Consider the following 25,344-nt stretch of genomic DNA (forward strand, 5'->3'; position numbering starts at 1 on the left):
CCCCACACCCCCACCCCGCCAGCAGCAATGGGACCACAAGTCCACGTGCAAGAAGCCAGCCCAGGGAGGACACCCATACCTGCAAGGATTGATGCCCAGGTGGTGCAATAACCTCAGTGGCATTTGGGGATGGGATGTGCATCCCGAATGCCTTGGGAAACAAAATTAATTTCTCAGGGGTTGGGAAAGAGCTTTGCAAACTGTAAAATGCTGCGGGAGGAAACAGGCAAATGTAAAGGTCAGGAAAGAGCGTATGTTTTTGCTAAGTGTGGGCTGCACTTCCAAAGCTAGCTAAAGGCGACACGGAGCCCTCGGAGGAGGCATATTTTGGGGGCTTCCTGGAGAGGGGTGCACTTGGAAAGACTGGGAAGCCGAGGGGAACGGGGCAAAGTTTCCTAGGATGTCGGCAGAGGACAGGACTGACTGCACTGCCGGCCTCTGCAAACTCGCTCCTCTCTTCCGGCCTCGAGCTCCGACGCGGGAATTCTGTAACTTCTCCCTTTATCTGCTTGCACACGCTTGGTCACCTTCATTCTGGTTTACATCAGGGTAACCGTTCCGGTGATTATATAAGTTCCCGAGTTCAAGAAAGATAATCCAAAGACAGGAAAGATGAAAAATTTTTGAGTGGATTAAAAACATTTTCTCCCAAACGTAAAAGTTACAGAGCGCACACATACACAAAAATATACAAATACCCATAATCCCACCGCTCAGAATGAAAAACTGTTAACCTCTTGATTTATCTGGGAGACGACTTTTTAAATTAGTGGCCACATGAACCTGTCATTGCCCCCAAATCCCATCAAATTTGAATCCAAAATAAATCAACCTACTTCTCTTTAATGCGGTCTTCACCTCCACCCCAGATTTATTTTAGGAAGTAAATCCCAGGACCCCCGATTTCTCCCGGTGGGCTTCCACATGGCCAAGTCTGCAAACATCTAGCTTAATGAACAGTATCTGGCGGAGACTGCAAACTTAGGAGCGCACACCTGGGTCTACCGCCTCATCTCCAACTCGCGCGTGCAACTTTGCAGCTCCCGCTCCCGCCAGGGGGCCTATTTGCTCGGCCCGTTTGGCGGAGGGATCCCGCGCGGGAGCGCGGTTACGCTCAACCGTCCTCTCCGATTCCCGCGTTCTGGCCCCGCCCCCTTCCCGCGCTCTGGTCCCGCCCCCTCCCGCGCGCCCTATGGCCCATAAAGAAGTCCCGGCCGGGCCGCTGCACTCCGCCGCGCGCATCCGTGCGCCGACAGAGACTGGCTAAGGAGTCGGCGGCCATCTTGTTCTTCTCGTGGTTCCAGTGGGGAGAGAAGGAGGAAGCAGGGAGCGGGGCGGTTGGGGGGGGGGAACCCGCCGCGGCTGCTGCCACCGCCGCCACCGCCGCCTCTGTGCTCGTGGCGTGGGAAAGGAGGTGTGAGTCCCGGGCGCGAGCCGGCGGCGGCGCCGCTGCGGGAGGGTCGGCGGTGGGAAGGCGATGGCGGATATAGATAAACTCAACATCGACAGCATCATCCAACGGCTGCTGGAAGGTGAAGGGGTCGGCAGACGGGCTGAGGGGAGGCGGGCGCCCCGGGGGCTCGCGGGGGAGGGGGAGTTGGGAGGCCGGTTGGGCTTGCAGCGCCGAGGGGAGTGAGCCCCGCGAGTTGGCTCGTGGCGCCAAGGGTTTGCAGCCCGAGGGAGGCCGGCCGGGGTCCGGCACTCGGCCCACCCCGCAGACCCTCCCGGCCCCGTTCATTCATTGCTCAGAGGTGCAGCCTTCTTCCCAGAGATTTGAAAACTCCGCTCCCCACCCCCACGTTTCCGGTCCGTACCCCCTTGCGCCCCGCAAACGGGACCAGTCTTTGGAGGCGAGAGGGCTGGGGGACCCGGTCCGACCTGCAGGACGGCGTGTTCCTTACTTTCTGGTACTCGTCCTCTCGGAAGGGAATTTGGTGGGGCTGTGGGTTCCACCGTCTATGGGGGCTTCTTTCCTGTCTTGCTTATTTTTGTGTGGGGCTGGTGTCGGGCGGCCCATTTCTTATTACTTGGTGACGAATGTTCATATCTCCGGAGGATCTTGGAACCCATCCCCTCCTGCCCTCCCAAATACTCTTCTTAAGTTATCCTTATCTTGAAGAGGTCTCCGCGCTCTTTTCTGAACGTGCCACTGAACCTGAAACCAGCGATGGTGACAGTTTCGTTATCTTTCCGGTTGTGCCAGGCTGTGTATTAATGAGGCTTTGCATTCATCTCATAATTCCGTTCATAGCAATAGTCAGCGTTTCTAAAGCGCTTACTATGTGTCAGACATAGAGCAGTTTCATTCTCCCAACAACCTTGAGAGGTGGGTGCTGGTCTTTTTTCCTGTTTTTCAGAAGAAACTAAAACACAAGAGACATTAAGTCACTTGACCAAGGTCACACATTAGTGACAGTCGGGTTTCAAACCCAGGCAGCCAGGAGTTAGAACTTGCTACATTCAACCCACCTTGTGTCTGAAGGAAGGAGCTGCTCAGCGGTTAGGCAGAGGTTAAAAGAAAGCTTGGATTTTGGTTGACCTGAGACTCCTGAGGTGCCTGACAGTCGATTGATACTGACCTGGGAGACCGATGAAGTTTGGATTTCAAAGAGGGTCGTGGAGAATCCCCCCACCCCACTCCCTCCAGGTCTAATGCTAATGTCTTTTTCTGAGGCTTTGGGAGAATTCAAATCTCTTTCTTGATTTGGGCGCTGGATAATGTAGGTTTGGCTGAGTTTTCACTGCTTTTTTGCCTTTATACTGTCCTCTTAAAATAGTGCACTGTAAATGCTTGAGGGATGGAGTCCAGACTAAGAACAATTGGGGTAACTCTGGTTCTAGAATTTGCACGTCTTTTAAATAAGTCATTTAAAATGAAACCCCTGGGAATATCTTAATCCGTGCTGGGGTTTTTTGTTTGTTTTGTTTTTGTTTTGTTTTGTTTTTTTACTTTTATACCTTCTTAAAGGAAAACCTCACTGAATGTGTATAAGGATCCCTGAAATGTCAGTGCATTGTGTGAAAAACTTGTCACTCGTTAAGTATTTGACATTTATTATAAGAACTGTATTTTCATGCTAGTTAATATGGTCCCTTTGATTTATATAAGGCCACAGAAACCAATTAAAACTGTTTGTAGTAAGGAAGGAACTTTTTATTAAATATTTTCATTTTAAATCTAACTTCTGTCTGTGCAGGGTTATGTGTCTCTAGATTAGATAGGCTTTATTTCACGGAGGAAACAAAAATTGGAATCTGTGTTGATTAGAATCATCAGAACTTTAAAACCATTTAAGTCTTGTTAACTTAAGATCTATGTTGCCTGTAATTCTATTCACATAAGAGATTTGTTCATTTCAATCTTATTTTTAAAATCATGCTAAGAAATTTACCTTAATGAACTTAGATCATCTAAAATGAGATCAATCATTTCTTAATAGTTCCTCTTTACATGTTATGTTGCACTTGAAAACTGGATTTTTTTACTATTTCATTTTTCATTGAAATTAATATAAGAAAGCATTGTATCTTAATGCCTTCGGAATGGGCTACCTGCACAGTACTATATACTTAAATTCCCTTTTTTCTTATCAGTGTTAATTTGGCAGAGAAATGGTTGAAGATGATCCATTGAGGGAGGAGATTATATGTGTGTGAATATATACATATATGTATGTATGTATGTTAGAAGTTGATAATAAATTTTGTGATTTTGGGGGGTAATGCCCCCAAAACATTTTCCCCTAAGAATTTTAATTAAGGTGTAAGTATATCTGACAATGGAATAGGAGTTTTGTGATCTCTTTTTGTATGTTCATATAAGGTGGAAGATTGGGGGCGCTTGGGTGTCTCAGTTAAGCCTCTGACTCTAGACTCTAGCATTCGTGTCACTGTTCCTGAGATGGAGCCACACGTCGGGCTCTGCACTGGCAGTGTGGAGTCTGTGTGGGATTCTCTCTTTCTCTCTCTCTGCCCCTCCCCTGCGTGTTCTCTCTCTCTCTTTCTCAAAATAAATAAACTTAAAAAATAAAAAGGTCAAAGACTGTGCAAGCTTAGTTGAGAAGTGGCTCAGTAGTAGTACTGACAAGGCAACTCAAAGCGAGGTCTTATTTAAGAAAAAACAGCGTGTTGATTTAGAGTACAGCTTGGCAGTTGTTTTCTACTCTAAACCCTTAAGTTGTTTTTACTTAGCTGAGGCATCATTTATGTGATCCATCTCGGAAGCTTTATCCAGGCTGTTTGCCTTGCTGGTGATACAACTTGAAACTCGTAGTTTAACTAATGTTCAATTATTTAATTGCCTGTACCTTAAAACTTGGGAGATTTAGAGAGAAAATAAGCCAGGTGTTGGTTTGGTCTGATATTCCTACCATGTTAGAGAAAAGCGAGAGGGCAGAGTTTTAACTTTGTAAGTGAGCTGGTTCAGGGAGCAGTGATGGCTGGTACTTTTCTTACATAGCAGGCAGTGTAACATTTCACATCTTGATTTGCAAAAAGCATCTTGGCTCTGAAGATGGCCATTGTCAGACTGCAAGACTTTGTCAGGCTTTGCATAATTGCCCTACTTACTTTAGTGTTTAAATAATGACTTCTGCCCCAGCCCTCAGAAAGCGCCTACTACTTTAATCCTCGGATGTGTAAGAGTTCATCTGAAAATAGTGAGTGTTCAGATACTCTCTAAAATTCAGTGACCCGTGTGTTTAGCTCTTTGGTGTAATATGAAACATGTTTATACAGCTAGTAAAATTCTGATCAAAGAAAACAAAAGTAATCTTTTCTAATGAGACCTCTGCATTTATTATTTTTTAATAGGTCATGCTTTTAACGATACAGGTTTTTCTTGGAAGCAGTTACCATAGGGCGTTTTGTTGATAAAGACAGTGATACCCAAGTTTGTGTCACTAACTCCCTAATTTACAAGAAGTCTGTGTTGTGAGACCTCTGCTCTTCCCTGCTGTCCCCGCTACTGCGTGTCTGCAGTAAGCCTCACCCTCTCCTGTGAGGCAGGAGAGGAAAGATCTCTTGGAGACACGAACTGAAGCTTGCACCAGTCCTAACCCACAGCATGGAAAGGATTGCTCTCCTTATGCCTGAAGTGTCCCCTTGTTTGTCAGTAGCAGGAGGCATCAGTGAAATCTTAACAGGATGGTGTGCGTCATGATGTTGTGTTTGAGGGAATGTTAGCCACGGGAGCAAAGGCCAGGCTTTCCTTCTCCCAAACTGGTGAGGTGGAAAGAGTGCTGGGCCACGCATTAGTAATCTGTTGCCGAAGTAGAGTTTAGTTGGTGAGATTGTTTTATGTCTTTGACGCTGCAGTCCTATAATAATCTTTGACCTGTTCTGCAAAAATGTGTGCCAATGCCAGTTTACTTGAGGTAGGTAAGGATTACTGATCCTGAAGCAAGGCAGTGGTTGGTACTGATTTTATACCAACTTGACTATTTCATTCACTTCATTTACAAATCAGGGCTATTAGGAGACCTTAAAGATTGATATGTGGAGACCATATTCTGATGTGAATTGCTTCAAAACTGTGGAAAAATCTTATTCATGATGAATAAGGAAAGATTTCATAATTTTGGACTTTATGGAACTCTGGGATGAATTATTAAGTTTTAGGATCAGACCCCTGTATCCAAAGCATGTAGGAACAGATGATTTACCTGAAATCTCCCAAATTCTCCACTGCTCTAAGATTTGCAGGCATCCCTTGTGTAGAATGGAATGGGTGTCACTGATATTAAGACTTATGAAAATGAAAACCACTCATAAAATGTAGGGTCAGACCTCGAGTCCAGTTAGTAGTGTTTTATCAAGATGGGTTGTTAGACTGAAAAGATAAATGCTTTTCAATAAACTGGGTTCACTCTAGGTGTAGAAAACTCAAAATATTTTGAGAGCAAGTAGATAAGTGTTTTGCAACTATATCCTGATTATTTTGAGAAAATTGGTATCACCGCTAAATGCCCAAAGTATATACTAGTGTAACATTGTGTGTCACCTATACTTCAATAAAATAATTTTTTTAAAAAATGGCCAAAGTATAAGGGCAGCAGTTAGGAAAGTCAGTGAGGGGAGGGTATAGTGAGGAAACAGTTTTAAGATGGCCCGAAAGTGGGAAGTCTTCCTCCTGGTGACTTTGCAATAAAACCAAAGGATTCTTGATAACATTTTTGTCTTTTCTATTTTTTGCAGAAAAGAATTCAGTTGTTTGTGGGAAAGTTTTAATGTTGCAAATATTCCCTGTTTGTCTTGGTTTGAAGTCTTCCTTTCCTAAATCTGTCTTCTATTTAGTGAAGTTATTGATTCTGTCACTGCAGTGAATATGATTACCACCTGCTTTAATAAGATTATCTTAAAACAGCAAAATCTGTGTTGGCTTATTTTTCTGCTGGTTGTGTCATTCATAGATTCTAAAACTTCATTGTAATTCATCTGGGGCTTTTTTTGTGTATGCCGTTCCTTCAGTAAGACTTTGAATTAAGGGACTTCTTTTTTTTTTTTAATGTTTTTATTTATTTTTGAGGCAGAGAGAGACAGAGCATGAGCAGGGGAAGGGCAAAGAGAGAGAGCGAGACACAGAATCTGAAGCAGGCTCCAGGCTCTGAGCTGTGAGCACAGAGCCCGACGCAGGGTTCTTTCTAACTCACGGACTGTGAGATCATGACCTGAGCTAAGTCGGATGCTTAACCGACTGAGCCACCCAGGCGCCCCTCAACAATTAAGGGACTTCTATTAAAGAGCAAGAAGAATACTTTTTATTATTCATAAATAATCCCAAAGTAGTCTTAAATTTCCTTGCATAGTTTTCATCTCTACTTTGCTTGTTGGCAAGCTGTGAGAAAAGTTAGTGTTACTTGTAAGAAAAAGCTGGTGTTGCAAATAATCACTGAAAACATTCTTTTTATTATTTCAGGTTTTTGTCAGTTTGATAAAATTGCATGGAAGTTTTTATCATATGCTCATGTTAGTGATTTGCCAGATAAATAGATAAGTTTTTACAGAACAGCCTTTGCTGTTAACAGCCATGATGCATTTTTCAGAATTCTTTTTTTCTAGCCAGGTAAAGGGAAAAGTGTTTACAAAGTTGTATGTTTAAGGTCTAAATTAATGTATTTGGTCGCTAACCTATACATGTTCACAATACCTACTGATTTCCATGCAATACCTAGCATCTGTCTTTATGAGAAACACTCCATCTGGAAAGTGGAATTCTTATTTGTTGGAATATTTTGGATTCCTTTGGCAGTTGTTGAAATAATTTGATATTTACTACTTGAGCTTACCTTGGCTACTACTTAAGAAGGTGACATGGGGTGACAAGTCTTGAATTTTCCACCTAGGGTCTCTTTTTTTATGAACCTGTCTCCCACTATGCACAGAGTACAGTGAGGGCTTTAAACCTCAAGGTAAGTATCGACTGATGTTTATTGAGTAGAGCTGCTTTGTAATTCTCTTTGTAGCTACTAGTGATAAAATAGAGATATTTTTATTTAAAAAGCCTTTGTGTTTTTAATGATATTGAAGATCCCCTTAAGGTAAACCTTTTAGTTTTATAATCTTTATGGGGTGGGGGAGGGAGTTCTCATTGTAGCATTTATAACAAGATGCAGTTACCTAGTTGGTCTTATTTTTCATGTCCTCCACAAGAGAAAGGCTAAGGTTCCTGTCCATCCTGTTGCCAGGGTATCCCCAGCATCTGCCAGAGGGTCTGGCACATAGTAGATACTCTACACCTATTCTCTTGAATGTTTGAAGCATAGTTAATAAGTATTGACAGTTTTAACAGATTGCCTAATTTAGTTCTGATTTAATGCTTCTCATTTGTAAGGATGCCTTATGATTTTATATCCCATCTTGGAACTTTCTTAGGGAGCAGTGACCATATATTAGGGTTTTGATAGTTTGTCCTATAAAAGCTCCTTTGATTTGGAAGTTAAAGAAGAACAAATCCTCAGTTGGGAGGAAAGTAGTATGGTAGAAGCACCACTAGACCTAGAGTTCTTTGGGGCCCGGTGTGCTTAAAAGCTCTTGTGACCTTGGACCAAGTCACTAAACCTCTCCCAGGCTATAACAGAAGTGAGAGCCTAACTTCATAGGATTGCTGTGAGGATTAAATGGCAGCGTAAAGCCCTTTAGTGCAGTGCCCAGCACATGGTGAGTGCTTAGTAAATGTTATCTACAACTAGTAAGTAATTCTATTTGATGGATGTCGAAAATAATGAAGTAGATTTATGTGCTATTGGTCGATATGGCCATCTTTTTTTTTATTTTTAAAAAAAATCTTTTATTTTTGAGAGAGCGAGAGAGAGCAGGGGACAGAGAGCCCCTGACACGGGGCGCAAACTCAAAAACCAGTCCTCAAAAACTGCGAGACCATGACCTGAGTCAAAGTCAAAGCTCAACTGACTAAGCCCCCTGGGCGCCCCCCACCCCCTGCCATATGGCCATTTTTAAGAAATATCCAGTGTGCGTTTGGTTTGCTAAAACACATTTTGAAATCTTTATCTTCTAATTGTTATCATTTTCAACTTGAAGTTTAAGAGTAATCCTGGATTTTTACAACTAGAAAAATGCTCTATTAAAGGCTGATAGGGAAATGACTCTATTGATTTTTAACTTAAAGAACAGACACGGGTTGTTGGTTTTTTTTTTAACTAATCAAAAGTATGTAGTCTGGTACGCGTGTTTAATTCTGATACCACAAGTCATCAGCGCTTAGAGATTTATCCAGGTTTCATTCACACAACAAATTTTGAGCACCTGCCACATACTGGCTGTGGCATGTACACTGCTGAGCAAGTGGTGTGGTCTTGGGGCTTCTAGTCTGCCGGGAGGCTCAGATGAATAGGTGAAAGCGAAATGGCAATCACAGTACAAAGTACTAAGTATGACGTGTGCTGAGTGGTGCCCAGGTGTCATGAGAGCATTTCAGAAAGCAAGTAGGCTTATGAAGGGAGAGGAGGTAGACAGAAGAGGCTCTCCAGGGCGGTCCTTGAAGGATGAACAGGTATTTGCCAATTGGTAGATGGTGGTTTTGGCAGAGTTTCCGTTTTTATAATGTTATTCCTTGAGCTAATTGTAGGGAATTCAAGAAGCCTTGGGACCAGGTTATCTTTTTTAAATGTTTATTTATTTTTGAGAGAGACAGAGTGTGTTGGGGGCGGGGGCGCAGAGAGAGAGGGAGACACCATCTGAAGCAGGCTCCAGGCTCTGAGCTGTCAGCACAGCCTGATGCGGGGCTCAAACTCACCAACCGTGAGTTCAGTTGGCTTAGCCAGCTGAGCCACCCAGGCACCACAGGGCCATGTTATTTTTAATGAGCACTGTCCTTCAGATATAAATTCTTGATCTGTTCTGGAAAAAGTGCAGTTAATCCTTATTCACGTAGAGGATAATTTTTAAATGTCGGCATTATTGCTTTTTACTTATCTATACACTCTACTCATAGGACAAACAGGAAAACAGAACAAGAAAACTTAACATAAACTATGTCTGAAGGTTGTAGTGGGAAGCCTTCAAAACCAGTAAAATTTATATTAACAAGATTGATTTAATCTGATGGCACTGATTTATTATGATAGCATTCTCCTATTAAAAAGTATAGCTTTTGTTCCATATAGGTGTAAGTTATTATTGCATACTCTTCTGGAGGACTTAAAGGGCTCTGCTGGAAAGATTGAGGTTGAAAACCAGAAGCTTCTAGGAGTCCCCTCCTAGCCAAAAATAAAGTTTCCTGCTGGGCTGTCTGCCCAAACTTCTGGCTGACTTGTGGTATAATTGCTAATGATTGGGGTTTTCTGGCCAGTGAAACAGGAATCCCACCGTCTTTCCATCAGGAGCGTTTCTTGAGTTCTTCACTGTGTGTATCTAGAGAGAAAATTACTGTGGTTCTGGAAAAACCATTTTTTGTTGCTCAGTTGCTGTAGTATTATATGTGTGTCTATTCCATATCTTCCCTCAAACGTTATCATTACTGAGCTTTCCTCTTCGTTGCTTCTCATTTCGTAATATTTTTATCAGAAGGAGACTGGCAGTTGTTTACTTCAGTTACATATTTTGGGGTTCAAAGTAGTGATTTGTTCAGGCTCTAGAACTAATACAGAAACTTGGGGCCGGCTCCCAGTCCATTGCTCACCCTTAACGTTTTCTCTTCATTGTGTGCTTCAAGAGCTTGGCCCTTCCCTCTTGTCATCTTTTCTTGTTTACTGTCGTTCATTGAAAAAAATAAAACCCCCTCCACACAGTGTTCCATTTCTGCTCAAACTTGTTTCTTCAGAGAACTCAGGGTTTCAGTGGCTATTCAGGTTGAAGAATGGCTTTGCCTAGGACAGTATTTCTCAAACTTGGACATAGTCGTTTTTTTAAGTGTATCTATTTATTTTTGATAGAGGGAGAGAGAGAATCCCCAGTGGGCTCTGCACTGGCAGTGCAGAGCCCATTGCGGGGCTCAAACTCACCAACCGTGAGATCATGACCTGAGCCAGAGTACCCAATTAACACAGACATTTTTAATGGAAAAAAGTTCTCAACAGACAATCGGGTTTTTTACTTGTAATTTTTATCACTCTGTAACATCAGATATTTACAGAACAAAGCAGTTAAACTTACTGTTTTTATTCAGCTATTAGACTGAATGATTTTGTAATTGGAATATAAAGCCTCCAAAACTGATGAAATTTAAACTAGCAACCTTTATTTATTTATTTATAATTGTTTATTTTAAGAGAGAAAGCGGGGGGGGGGGGGTGTCAGTGGCAGAGAGAGACAGAAATAGGGGCTCCAAAGCAGGCTCCAGCCAACAGTGGGAAGCCCGACATGGGGCTTGATCTCTCACATAAACTGAGAGATCATGACCTGATCCGAAGTCAGACACTTAACTGACTGAGCCACCCAGGCACCCCTAAATTAGCAACAATAATGTAATCTGATGGGTTTTGTGGTTTTGCTAAAACTAAATCATTTTATACTGGGTTTAATGGTGGAGGGATGTGACGTAACATTCTATATTTAGTCTGGTCCTTTGTTTTTGCTTCGCTTGTAGTTCATAGAATGCCTGCTTTCATTAGTCTTTTATGCAAAACGAGTATTAGGACTGATTGCAAGTTGAGGATAATCAATCCCTGTATTTAACCAGGCCACTGGATAACTATAAAGTTAAGGTAAAATTAGCAATTCTTTAATCTGTAGTTAGTGACTGTCTAATCTGTTACAACTGAAATCAAAACAAAATTTCATTTCCTGCCCACTTGCTGATAAATTAACTGTTATGGAGCTGGAGTGCTCAACTTTGATAGTGAACAGAACTCCAACAAGAATGCCTGGATGTGGGCAACACCTAGTACTATACCATGTTTTCTTTTCTCCCTTTTCTTTTTATTTGTTCAGATTACTAGGAAACCTTCCTTACATCATTCATGGACATCCTTTGCCCTGTAAGGTCATGATTTTATTCACAGATGCAGGCTCCGAGGTTGCACGGCAAAATATGTACAATGAATATTAAAGTGTGTTTCAGTGAAATGCAAACAACACCTACATTTTTTCATAGAACTCTTAAGAAGATAGATTACCTATCACCCTTGAAAAGCACTGATGGGGGCAGGCTTCTGAGCATTACCGATCTCACATTTTAAAACAAGAAATTCTTAGAACCAACTCAGTAACATGACAATCTCTGAAACCCCCTGCTGTACACATACTGATTCATTTATAAGGCTGGAGAAGAGAAGACAAGATCGGAGGCAAAAAGCAATGGCCTGGTGGGCAGGCTGCAGGTGAACAAGCCACTTGTGTGGCTTGGATGCAAACGGAGGCCTCGAGCTGTGCCACAGGGAGTCTGATTTCTGCAAGGAAGACCTTTTCTAACAGTATTCATACAGAGCGTGGCTCCTTGTTCAGGACAGCATAAGAAGTCTTAACTTGGTATAGAAGATGTAACTAAATGATGAAATCCTGTCTAAGATTTTATAGTTGTAATTAATCATTAAAACCATGTTCTTTATAAGTGTTGAGAAAATAGAGTCAAGTCAGAAAGCCAGTTAAACTGTGTTTTTGACTCCTCATTAAAACTTGTGCCTTTTCAGATCATTGTAATTTTTCTGGTAAATTGGATTTTGACTTCATTTGACTAACTGGAGTTTTTCTTCTCTGCAGTGAGAGGGTCCAAGCCTGGTAAGAATGTCCAGCTACAGGAGAATGAAATCCGAGGACTGTGCTTAAAGTCCCGAGAGATCTTTCTCAGTCAGCCTATCCTACTAGAACTTGAAGCGCCACTCAAAATATGTGGTAGGTTTTGGCACATGAACAGCTTTTGGTTATATGATTGATTGACTCAAGGATATAGAGATGAGCTTGTATTACCCAGCAGAACCATTTGCTGTTTATGAATAACCTGGAACTACTTAAAATTAAATAATTTTAGCTTTTGAATAAATACCATTAATGGATTTAGTTTACTTAGATGTGCTTCAGATTTTCTAAAAACTATTTCACTAAAGGAATAGAAACAGAAAGGAGATGAAACTGAATAGAGAGCTAAGAAAAGGTCTGAACTATATGAATATATAGGAATTCTATTTAAGCTTAAAGTAAGACTGGTTATGCTTAAAAATAGACCTTCCTTGATGCCATTTGTCATCTGTTTCTACATGATAGATGCAGATAATCTGTATAAAAACTGAAGTTCGTCTGAGTAATGTTCTATATTCTAGCATATTTGACTACATTGATAAAGCTTATATGGATGTTTTTAAAGTAAAATGCTCTTTGGCGTTATCTAGCAGGGAGAAATTGAGAGCTGAATGAACAGAACTGGTGGGTGTTGTGTGTGTGCCTTTGTTCACACCGGTCCAGGGCTCAGCAGCAGTGCAGCAGTTCTGCTGACACAGTCCCTGCGGACCGAGTTGCCAGAGGTCTGATATCGATCAGCCAACCTGAAAGGAAAGCGATGTTACTTGGCAGAAAGGCCTGTCTGGGTATTGATAATTCTTTCCACAAAATTAATTCTTAATGAGTTGAGTTTTGTGTGAGACTCTGGACATATACGTATGCTTAAAATTTTCAGTAAAGCTCACTTGAACTGAAATGAACTGAAATATAATACAAGATTGGGAATTAGTGTTAGCCATCAAATTTAACTCTCATTATTACAGATCAATCCCATTATGCAGGGAGTGTTTAAAGATGGTCTCTCCAGAGCTTGTTAGTGGATTGAACAAGAAGTATGAAGTTACTGTGTAACACAATTCTTGTTTCTAGGTGATATCCATGGGCAATACTATGATTTGCTTCGACTTTTTGAGTACGGTGGTTTCCCGCCAGAAAGCAACTACCTGTTTCTTGGGGACTATGTGGACAGGGGGAAGCAGTCATTGGAAACTATCTGCCTCTTACTGGCTTACAAAATCAAATATCCCGAGAATTTTTTTCTTCTCAGAGGAAACCATGAATGTGCCAGCATCAATAGAATTTATGGATTTTATGATGAATGTAAGTACTTTCTACCTCTAAGGAAGAGTTACTTAAACTGGGATATTTGGTCATAAATTGAACTATCACATACTTCTGTTAGGATTTATGACTGTTTAGATGAAATGTTACAGTCTCTCGTGTTTTCTATTAATTGTTTTTATCGTAGTTTTTTCTTTCTTGGGGTAGAAAAATAACTGCTGCTGCAGTATAATAATGCCCTAGATTCTTTTATGATGTGATTATTAGATTAAGAAGTAATGGTCTCAGTGATGACTTCTTTAAGATCATTTTTTGTGAAAATTCACAGATAACTTAATTCTTAGTACAACTCTGAGAACCTGTCCAAATAGATAGTTTTGTTTTTAACAACTTTATTGAGATATAATTTCATTCCATAAAATCTGTCCTAGTGATTTGTAGTAAATTTATAAGGTTGTGCAACTATCAGCACAGCCTCAGGCAAGCACTGACCTGCTTTCTGTCTATAGATTTGCCTTTTCTGGATATTTCTTATAAATGGTATCTTGAAATACACAAATAGTTGCTTTTTATTTTTATTTTTTTAAGTTTATTTATTTATTTTTGAGAGTGGGGGAAGAAGGGCAGAGAGAGAATCCCAAGAAGGCTCTGTACCACCCACGTGAAGCCCAATGTGGGGCTCAGACTCACAAACCGTGAAATCATGACCCAAGCCAAAACCAAGAGTTGGACATTTAACCAATGGAGCCACCTAGGCGCCCCCAAATAATTGCTTTTTAAATTTTGTGATACTGTATTTGTTTTCCTTCTGGCACATGCGCACCCAGGAGAAATGCCAGTTACTATCCTAAAATGTGCTGAAAGGAGAAAGAAAAATTAGAAAACAAACAAAAATTTATTTGTGTAATATTTTACACATATTATCCATTTTGGATTGTTTAATTGAAGGTGCACTTTGAGTTGTAATTGACAAAAACCAAGATTCTTAAAGCCTTAAAAATTGCCAGTTTCGGTGGAGGTTTTTGTTGTAGTGTTAAGTATAAAATGTTTTTTTAAAAAATGTGTTGAGTCCTTACCCCATCCTCCTTTTGTGCTTATTTGTGCTAGGAGAGGCTTCAGGCTTGGACGAGAGAGGTGGTTGAGGAATTTGAGTTACTAGCATTTGCCAGTGATGATAACAAGATCAGTAAAGAATTGTCCCTGTGGCCCTCCCCTAGACTGTAGTCATAACCTGTAATGTGTTTTTCTATCTCAGTTCCACATAGCTCATTTGTTAGAAGTGCACTGCTGGAAAGATTACGTTTCTAGACTTAGCTCTCCTACTCCTGCCTACCCTCTCCCACAATTGTATACTTGCCTGGTGGTCTAAGGCCCTGAGACCCATCTGGTAAGATGAGGTGGGGAGGGATCACCAAAGAAAAATCTTGTGGGTTCTGAACTGACCAGGGCAACTGAGTCTGTGGCAAGGTTTATTGTTGTTATTTTAAGTAATCTCTGCACACAACATGGGGCTTGAACTCACCACCCTAAGATCCAGAGTCAGATGCTCTCCTGACTAAGCAGCCAGGTACCCAAGAAAGGTGTTTAATTTTGACAGTGAGTCTATCAGAGAAGTACTAGTAAAGCAGTCATTACTCCTAAGGTAGTGAGATGAGAGGCAGCGAGTTTTATAAATTGTGTTTTGGATATTTGCTATAGTTGCTACTTTTTAGAAAAGGTTCCTTTTAGGGGCACCTGAGTGGCTCAGTCAGTTAAGCATCCCACTCTTGGTTTTAGCTCAGGTCATGATCTCACAAGCTCTGCCCTGGGCATAGAGCCTGCTTAAGATTCTCTCTCCCTCTGCCCTTCCCCTGCTCATGCGCGCTCGCTCGCTCTCAAATTTAAAAAAAAAAAAAAAGGTTCCTTTTATACACTCTTCAGCAAGTACTTTGATGTTTTCATTGATGAAGTTCAAATCCAGATGATCTCTTTGTTGTGACATATATCCAAATGTGAGGATACTAGCTATGTCCTTTTCAGTTTCTATTTAATGCAGAGGACTTTAACAGTTATTTTAGATGGTTGGAATCAGTTTTGATTCTTGTTTGGTCAAGACTCATTGACTCTGTGCTCATGCTCCCCCCAGTCCCCCATCAGGCAGGTATAACTTGCCATCTAGTCTACTTGCAGGCACAAAAGTGTCCTTAGCATAGGTGGCCTTCAATTCATGGTTTGCAGACTTTAAAAAAACTCGATAATTTCATTAAAATTTTATTTTAAATTATAATGAAAAATTTTATTCAAATGTAGACTTTCATGGAACAATTTAAAACCACTGCTTTAAGTGCTAGGCTTATTTCACAAGTATAATAAGCGTTCTTCTATACTACGGTTTCTCCCCCTGACCCCCACCCCAGTTTTATGACTGCAGTCCTGGTATCTGTTGTTAGATAAGATATGAATGTGTGTTACCCTTTTCTGATACCAGAATGGTCTGATCTGTAGTAATTGGAAACTGCATTAGGGGTTCTGGCTCAGAATCCCCAGATTTGGAAGCCTGAAGAGACGTTGGCATTTATCCAGGCTAAGCCTTTCTGGAGCCAGATGTTCCTAGTGGTGTGAAGTAGCTTGAGAGAGGAAATGTAGAGAGAAGAGAAAACAGGGCCCCAGGACTTAGTTAAGATGCTCAGAGGCAATAGAAGGAAGAATCCTCGTTTTTGTTGAAGAAACCAACAAAGATAGCAAAGGACTCTGCAAGACAATCTGGAGTGTGTTGCATGAATAAAAAATCAGGGAGCAGAGCAGACTTTAAGAAGGGAGAGGGTTCGTCAGCACTGGCAGATGCGGCATATGGGCAAAGGAAAAATCCAAGTGAGCCATTGGATGGTCCTTCAGAGATACAGTGGAAAATGGGAGATAGAACCAAATCACTTTTATGAATGGAGGTCAGGACCAGCCCAGCCTTGTTCTTCCATTATTATCATTATTGGAAATTGGAGGTGGTGATTGTGAACAGGTTCCCTTTCAGCCTTTTGTAGAGAGGAATTCTATTCAGCTTTTGGAAACCTCCAATGAAGGAGGATAAGGCATAGGGAATTAGTGACCGCCCAAGAAATACAAACAGGGTAAACCATAGTGAGAGTTATACCCAGGTGCAGAGAAATAGACTATTATGAGAAAAAAGGGCAGTCCTCCTCTGTAGAGGGAGAAGTCAAGTATTTGTTGAATTTACATTACATTCCAAACTCTGCTAAATTCCATACCCAACTTGATTTGCACTAGAGTGGAAGGTGTGGTTCAGGAACCTGCTGCTTGGGCCAGTCTCTAATTTTCAAAGAACATTCAGCTTTAAACCTGTAGATGTCCCTAGAATAAGAAAGGAAAAAAGAGACGAAGGACAAACTTGGCTTTAGGAATGAACATTGTGCTTTGATCTTTGGTCTTTCTGGTATGGAGAGTACAGGAGACAAAGGCACCCAACAATTGGGCCATTCTCAATCCAGTTCTGACAGATTTGTGCTTCCAAGGTTTATGAGTAGGTCTTTAACTCAGAATATGATTTTCTTGTGGGAACAGTGCCTTAAAAGACATGCTCTGTCCAGATCACACTGTGACTCCAGTATGTATGGAATACAGGGCTGGTAGAGGGAATATAACCATCCTATAACATCGTGTCTATGGGGAACGTGAGCTTTTGTGGCAGTTGTAGGAACGGTTATCCTGGGGTGCCTGCAGTAAATCTGTATTCCCCTATAAGTCATTTGTGCCTGCTACTAGAGTATGTAGGACTAGGAATTGTCTGGTACCAGTAGGCTATTGATGATAGTGGGAGATAGGATGGGTGTTAATCCTCAGAAGCTTCCACAGAAGGAAGATGGTAATGACACGTGTGTGATCTGTTCATAATTACGTTTAGACACAGGAGCTACTTACGGGTTGAGATTGGACAAAACAGACTAGATTTCAAACAGAGTAGGTGCTACCAAATAATTATTGGGGGTTAATGATCTTTAATCGTTGCATCTGGGATTCTGATCTCAAACTTCTATGGAATTTTAAAGTGTATCTAGTTCTGCTAAAAACCTCCAATGGGGTTTTAATAAAAGCATAGTTTTTGTTTACTTAAAAGGTAATTAGCACCTTGCTTTGGGAGAAATGGTCCTGAGAGAATGAACGTATAGAACACCAATCTCTTTTTAACCATCCTAAAATTTTCACAGGTAAAAGAAGATATAACATTAAACTATGGAAAACTTTCACAGACTGCTTTAACTGTTTACCGATAGCAGCCATCGTGGATGAGAAGATATTCTGCTGTCATGGAGGTTCGTGGGCCGATTTTAGTTCCAGATAGATTTTGTTCCTTCTAAAGGGTGTGTGTACACTTTGACATTTATGAGTTGTCATTGGGATGACTTCCTCTGAACTCTCCTTTACTGATGTGTTGTATCATGGGTCCAGTCTGGCACATCCAGGATCATTTGGCTAGAAATCTAAAGTAAGAAATTGATTTGTTACAGGGAATTCTAGGCTCTGTAACAGTTTGACTTGAAAATAGAGCAGAAAGTGTTTTTAAATATAAAATGAAGTACGATTAATATGCTGTACTATAGATCCTCTAGAATACTGAAAATGTGAGTAGACTTTCCTTGGTCTGTTTTTGATCCTCCAGAAATTTTTATGACTTGGATTTTTATTTTATTATTATTATTATTATTATTATTATTATTATTATTATTTTAGTGTTTATTTATTTTTGAGAGAGAGTGCAAGCTGAGGGAGGGACAGAGAGAGAGAATCCCAAGCAAGCTCTGTGCTGAGAGCTCAGAGCCTGATATAAGGCTCAGCCTCACAGATCATGAGATCATGACCTGAGCCAAAATCAAGATTCGGATGCTTAGCCAACTGAGCCACCCATGTGCCCTGATTTGGATTTTAAAAGGATTTTGCTCAGTGGTTGTGCTCTGTGAAGTAGTAATTGCAAGAAGAATTTCTTTTCATCTATAGTCAGAAATTAGATAACCATCAGAGAGCCAAAACAATATATTTTAATAAAGCCATTATTCCTGCCCTCCTATACTTTAACTGGTTTTGGTAGAGCTGGACATATGGTTTTTAAATTTTTAAATTTTATTTTTTAAAGTAAACTCTATCCTCATGATGGGGCTCAAACTCACGACCCTAGATCAAGAGTCTCCTGCTTCACCCACTGAGCTAGCTGGGAGACCCTGGGCATATGATTTTAGACTCAGATGAAAGTCAGCTACATCTGAACTGGTCTGATAGATTCAATGGTCCTTGGACAGCACAGGTTCCCTGGAAAGCTTATCACACCTGAGTATCTGCACCTTCTACACCCAGTCCTTACTAATGGTCAGTAGTAAAATCTAGAATGTACACTGTTCACTACCATCATCAAAGGAGTTGAAGAGTAGTTGTTTTTAAATCACTGGATCTTAATTTTATACCATTTAAACATAATGTGCCCCACAGATTGGTGCATATAATAAATTCTAGTGCCTTTTCAGTTGAGTTGTTGTTTTTTTTTTTTTTTTTCTTAAACCAAAGCTAAATAAGAAAGCATAGCCATGAAAAAAATCCTAACCATAGATTTAATTTAAGCCTTCCAGGTAGAGTCATTGCATCTCTATGTAAGTAAATGGAACCGTTAAAGTGCAAACATCCTTTTTAAAGTTCTGTTTCCTTCAATTTTCATCTCATTGAATAGGTTTATCACCAGATCTTCAATCTATGGAGCAGATTCGGCGAATTATGCGACCAACTGATGTACCAGATCAAGGTCTTCTTTGTGATCTTTTGTGGTCTGACCCCGATAAAGATGTCTTAGGCTGGGGTGAAAATGACAGAGGAGTGTCCTTCACATTTGGTGCTGAAGTGGTTGCAAAATTTCTCCATAAGCATGATTTGGATCTTATATGTAGAGCCCATCAGGTATTGATTTTGAATTTTACATGTACACTTAACAGCATGTGTGTGAGCACAGATTCTCCTTGTTGATTTTAGTGGGTAGGTATTGCTTATTCATACAAAATGTCTCTGCAAGTGACCTAGAGGATATCAGACTCAATGGGAAACTGAAAAATGGTTTTACTCACCTACAATTTACACCTACTTATACTGAAAACATTTTCTCTCCAAGGTGGTTGAAGATGGATACGAATTTTTTGCAAAGAGGCAGTTGGTCACTCTGTTTTCTGCACCCAATTATTGTGGAGAATTTGACAATGCAGGTGCCATGATGAGTGTGGACGAAACTCTAATGTGTTCTTTTCAGGTAGAGGATGTTTTCAACATTGCTTCTTATTATGATGTCTGAATTTTACTGATTTAAAAAGACTACTTTCTGCCTACTGTTCATCTATGTTGAATAGACTCAATTTTTACTTTCCTGTAACCAGTGTTTGTCCTAACTCAGTAATGAGTGGACCCCTTTTAAGGGAAAAAAATTATCAGAGAACCTTTCCTGAGTGTTGAATTTAACGTTTTTGCATTATTTAAGTGGGGTAAAAAGAATTTCCTGTCTTCTTTACTATAAATCTGAAACTATAACATCAGTGTGTTCAGCTAAAATTAATCACCACTTGTACGTGAGAATAGAACTAACCGCCAGGTGCCAAATGTGCTGTGTGATTACTCCCTTCTCCCACCACTCTGCTCTCATTTCTACAAAACCTGTTGATTGTCCATGACATCATTTGGCCTTCACTTGGCGCAAAAGCATCGTTTACATGTAAAGTCTGCCTGAATCTTTTTCTCATTCACTGATTACGATTAAACTTATACAGCTTCAAGCTAGCCTAGCCCAATCATTAACACAAATAAAGCTGTTGAAGTCAAGTGGCAGTAAAATGTTGTTTTACCAATTAACTGGGAGAATTTGCAGCTCCCAGAGATTGAGAGACTCAAACATTGCTCTCTCTAAAGAACTTTCCTCCTTTGTGTGAGAAGGGATAGCCTGAAGGTACTTACAAGGTCTGACTTCAGAAAATTGTTATTTTATCCAGAGACAAAATAATTTGTCCATGCATTTAATGTGTTCATCATAACATTTTTAACCAAAATGTTCACGTCAGCTTGGCTTATATTAATATGTTAGTGGGGCCTTCAAAGTTTTGGGGGCAGTTTTAAATGGCCAAAAACGTTTCTGAACAAAGATTTGAGTGAGATTTAAGAATTAAGATGGGCGGTTGAGAATATTTCCTAAAATGCACCATATTTTGAATCTTTGCAGATTTTAAAGCCTGCAGAGAAAAAGAAGCCGAATGCCACGAGACCTGTAACACCTCCAAGGGGTATGATCACAAAGCAAGCAAAGAAATAGATGTCATTTTGACATTGCCTAGTTGGGACTTGTAACATATAGTATATAACCTTCATTTTTAAAACTGTAATGTGTATTGGTCAGCTTGCTCAAATAGTGTGTTTGTGGGCTCCCCCTTCCATTTTTTGAGTTAATGAATGGCATTTGCTGGTTATAACAGCAAATGAAAGACTCTCCACTCCCAAGAAAAAATGTTTTGTTTTTTAATTGTCTATTCCTTTTGCAAACAACTTTAATGATGGTGTTAAAGCTGTACACCCCAGGACAGTTTATCCTGTCTAAGGGGTCAGTGTACAATTGATCTTTTTAAAATTTAGTTCAATCCATGAATTATGTAAATGCTTGTTTTCTTTAGAATATAAAGAGAGCCCTAGGGTGCTCAGTCTGTACATGTTATTGTCATAAAATACATACTGTTGATACAAACCACTGTGAACATATTTTTTTTTTAATTTTGTTTCAAAGGGATTGCTTTTTTCTCTCATTGTCTTGTCGTGTACAAACTAGTTTTTATAGCTGTCATTAGGATTAACTCAACCTTGCCAGCATCACTGGTATGATGTATATTTAATTAAAGCACACTTTCCCCTACCGTATACTCAAAATGACAATTAAAGCCATTATTTTAAATGTTTGTGACTCTTTCCTAAAGCCAAAGTTTCTGTTGAAATGTGTACTGACACACCCCCTAAGTCCAAGGTGGCGTGGCTATGTACACACACCACACTTGGGATTCAAAAACAGGTTTTTGGTTTTGAATAGCAATTAGTAACATAGTGCTGTTTAAGCTATTAATGATTAAAGTTAATAACATTTTGTACAATTTCCATATAGTCTATTCATTAAGTAATCTTTTTACAGTTACATCAGGCCTGAACCCGTCCATTCAGAAAGCTTCAAATTATAGAAACAATACTGTTCTATACGAGTGACCGATTATGCTTTCTTTGGCCTGCATTCTTTATTCTGCGGTGAAGTTGAGGCTTATAAGTCAAAACAAAGGAACTAACTTACTATCCACCAATTTATACAGAACTCACAGTATCTATGACTTTTTTAAACTTAATCTGTTAAAAAGAAATCTGTTTCAACAGATGACCGTGTACAATACCATGTGGTGAAAATGAATTCAGACTTATTAAACGACGAACTTGTTAAATTCTCTCAGTGTCTATTTATCTGCACAATACACCCAGGAGAACTGTTGATGGCATATTGAATAGATTTTAATGAATAAATTGCTCTGGAAACCACACAGTTTCAATTTGGATTTGTTTTCCTTCAAATAGTCTGTTTTGCAAAGAGGGATTATAATACGGATGCTCATGTTTGTGGTGGTCTAACCTGGATGGAGCTACGTTTCTGAAGTGGGGTGATGAGATTGAGCCATCCTTCCGTGTTGTTCAGGAGGGGTGGGGCTTGGTGAGCTGCAGTGTCCCCTGCATCCATGGTTTTCCCTCGGCGTGGGCTCAGTTGAACAACTGTTTGCTTTCTCGGGCTCAACCACCAGTGTTAGCATGCACGGTAATTTGCTCTCCTCTCCCTTCCCTAATTCATAGGGAACACGGTGTTGTGTCATGTTACGTGTGTCACACGTGTGTCAAGTGGATATTAATTTCTTAAAGTACATTAGAAGTGGGTGAAGAGCACGTCATTTGCAAAGTGCTTTCTCCTATTAAAAACTGGTTCACCTCAGAATTGGAGGAAGAAGCTGTTTAAGCCAGTGCTGGCAAGTGGAGGGAAAAGCACAGGGCTGCTGGGGGCCAGTCTCCTCTCTACACTAACAAGCTTTGGTCCTGAGGCATTGGCCACATCTCATCTTCCCTCTCCTCCCACCCATGCTCCTCAGTCGGTGAGGGGGGTCAGACCCCCTGACCTCTTGTACTTTTCTATTCCACATTCTGTGACAGATCCAAATTTGTACTATTTTTAACTTCCTTGTCCTATTCTTCCAGGTCTCTTTAAAAAAAATTTTTTTTTAACGTTTATTTATTTTTGAGACAGAGAGAGACAGAGCATGAACGGGGGAGGGTCAGAGAGAGGGAGACACAGAATGTGAAACAGGCTCCAGGCTTCGAGCTGTCAGCACAGAGCCTGACGCGGGGCTTGAACTCACGGACCGTGAGATCGTAACCTGAGCCGAAGTCGGCCGCTTAACCGACTGAGCCACCCAGGCGCCCCTCTTCCAGGTCTCTTTAATTGTAGGAAGAAAGATGACCAGTAATTGATTATGTCAAAGGCAGATTTCATGTGTCCTTAATCTGTGCCCTGGACAGATTGTCGATTGTGTCCCTTCTAGGATTTCAGAATTCTACAGTTGTAAAATTGGGCTACTCTACTCAGGTTGTAGAATGTGGAGTGTGGTAGCCTCCTTAAAATTCTTTCAGAAAGAAAACGTAGCACCAGGTAAATAGGTAAGAAAGTCAATCTTTGTTTTAGGACATGAAATCTTAGGAGAGGCTCATAATTTGAAACTAGCATGTGCTAATAAAACTTGAGACCTTGCCTTACAAATCCCAGTCTGCTCTAACCTTACTTTCTCTTTTCTTACTTATCTTTATTTGCGCCTGAAGTCACATCTGCCTTTATAAACCATTGGTTACACTCCATCCAAGTCTGGCTCTCCTTCTCACTTTGAGTAAATGACTTAAATGCTGAGCAACAGTGTCTTATAAAACAGGGACAGTACCTGCCTCATGGTGAATCTTGAATGCAGTGATACGATACAGTAAGAATAATGCTTGACTCCTAATAGTATTCCTCACTCTCTCTTGCTTTATAATTAATCCCAGTTGTGTCGTGGTTGAGTGTCTCATCTGGCCAGCTGGGTTCTAAGTAGCAACCTGTATGTAATGACCTGATACTAAGCCATGGACAGCCAAGCAATTGAGCACTGACTGCACATAAAACACCTATAGATATTTTCAGCAAATACAAAGGAAACAACCAGGAAACATGAAGTTGCAATTAGTGTAATATTTTAAATTCTAGTTTGCTTCTGTGTGATTTTTAAGCATCCCATTACAATACCATTCAGAAAGGTAATAGCTATCCTTATGTAGCTAAATAGTCTATATAATATAATTGAAACCATCTTTTGAAATCACTGGTTTGTGCCTACTTGACTAGACCTGCCCATGTCTAGCTACAACGAACAGCACAGATGCTGATGTGGCATACTTTTCAAGTAACAGGCACATAAATGGGACACGGGACATGGGAACTAGGAACAAATGATTCAGTCCTGAGCCGTGAAGAAGACACAGGGTTTGGACTGAGGAAAGGGAAGGGAAATCACATAAGTTTCCCACTGTGGGACCATGGTGGGAGGTTTTGAAAGGAAACTGCTGGGAAGTGCAGATAAAAAGATAGCTGCGAAACTGAGGCAGGGTGGGCTGGAGCCTTTAGAAAAAGGTTTAAAGGTTTCAAGTTCTCTACGCCCATTTCTCCCACCTCTTAGAAAAAGACCCAAAGCCCATTCAGCCTTGCAAACCAGCTAGCTGGAATCTGCAAGGATCATGATCTGCTTTTTTGAGTTCTGCAAGTCAGATGTAGACATCAGCCCAGATGAGAAGGCTCAGACACCCCAGGCTTTGGTTTCCTAACCTGTAAGATAGATCCCTCAATGGGATTGTGAAGATTTAAAACCCACAGATGGTGTCTACAACTTGGCTTACATATAATGAGCACTCACTAGGCAGCTCTAAGATACCAAGGAATATAAGATTTACATCAATGGCAACAAAAAGGAAATTAGGAAAACTCAGCCCAGGCATAGGCAAAAAATCAATTTTCATTCATCCTTGCTGGATTACGTATGTGAGCTTCAGATGAAGAGTGAAAATGAAAACCTATCCATGCTTTCAACCTCATCCCAAAACCAGTGGAATGAATACTTAGAATTCCTGGTATCCCTGAACTGGCGTGTGATTAACGATTGGGTGGTCACAGAGATGACAGCTGTTGAACTTATCAGCCAATCCCTGCAGTAGCTTGAAAAGACATGGCATTTGGATTTATTCCATTTATCTGAATAATTTCAAATACAGGTAAGCTTTCCAATTGCGCAGATAGTCTTTTTTTTTTTTTTGACAGTTATTTGAAGTATAAATGTATGTTCTAGGATGAACACTTCAGTTAATTTTGAACACTTTTACAATCAAAAAATTAAAGAATGCAATAAATAGGAAAATAAATAAGTTCAGGAAGAACTTTATATTCTTTAAGCTAACAAAAGGCTTTAAGAATTTTTAAATAGGCACGCAAAATACTGGAAATTAATCAACATGGCAAAAACCTTAAGTGCTTCTGAAAATATTAGGAAAGCATCTTACAATAAAGCTTGAGATGGAGGGATTGTGTACAGTCAAATCATTGTCATCAGCCAGAATTTTTTAAAGTCTAGGAGCTGCGGAAGACCCAAGTCGTTATCTTACGATTAGGACACAACACTCAATTTGGTAGTAGGACCACTGGTGCTAAGAAAGTTTCATTCCTGCCCAACGTCAAACTTTGGAAAATACTGACAGTTTAAATAAAATATTTTTTTTTTAGCTGGAGGTCACATTCTT

At 40.4% G+C, this 25,344-nt stretch overlaps 1 protein-coding gene across 1 annotated transcript; it reads left to right on the plus strand.

Moving 5' to 3' along the window:
- The first annotated feature begins 1,308 nt into the window (after positions 1-1,308).
- Positions 1,309-22,028, plus strand: PPP1CC (protein phosphatase 1 catalytic subunit gamma). The gene is made up of 8 exons (XM_040443891.1): positions 1,309-1,532; positions 12,157-12,288; positions 13,261-13,491; positions 17,652-17,756; positions 19,160-19,383; positions 19,592-19,726; positions 20,684-20,744; positions 21,635-22,028. The coding sequence occupies exons 1-8, from the start codon at positions 1,478-1,480 to the stop codon at positions 21,703-21,705; spliced, it is 1,014 nt and encodes a 337-aa protein (XP_040299825.1). The 5' UTR covers positions 1,309-1,477; the 3' UTR covers positions 21,706-22,028.
- Positions 22,029-25,344: the final 3,316 nt, after the last annotated feature.

This window comes from Herpailurus yagouaroundi, unplaced genomic scaffold (genome assembly GCF_014898765.1).
Source record: "Herpailurus yagouaroundi ecotype Mexico unplaced genomic scaffold, PumYag 191, whole genome shotgun sequence".
NCBI classification, from domain to species: Eukaryota; Metazoa; Chordata; class Mammalia; order Carnivora; family Felidae; genus Herpailurus; species Herpailurus yagouaroundi.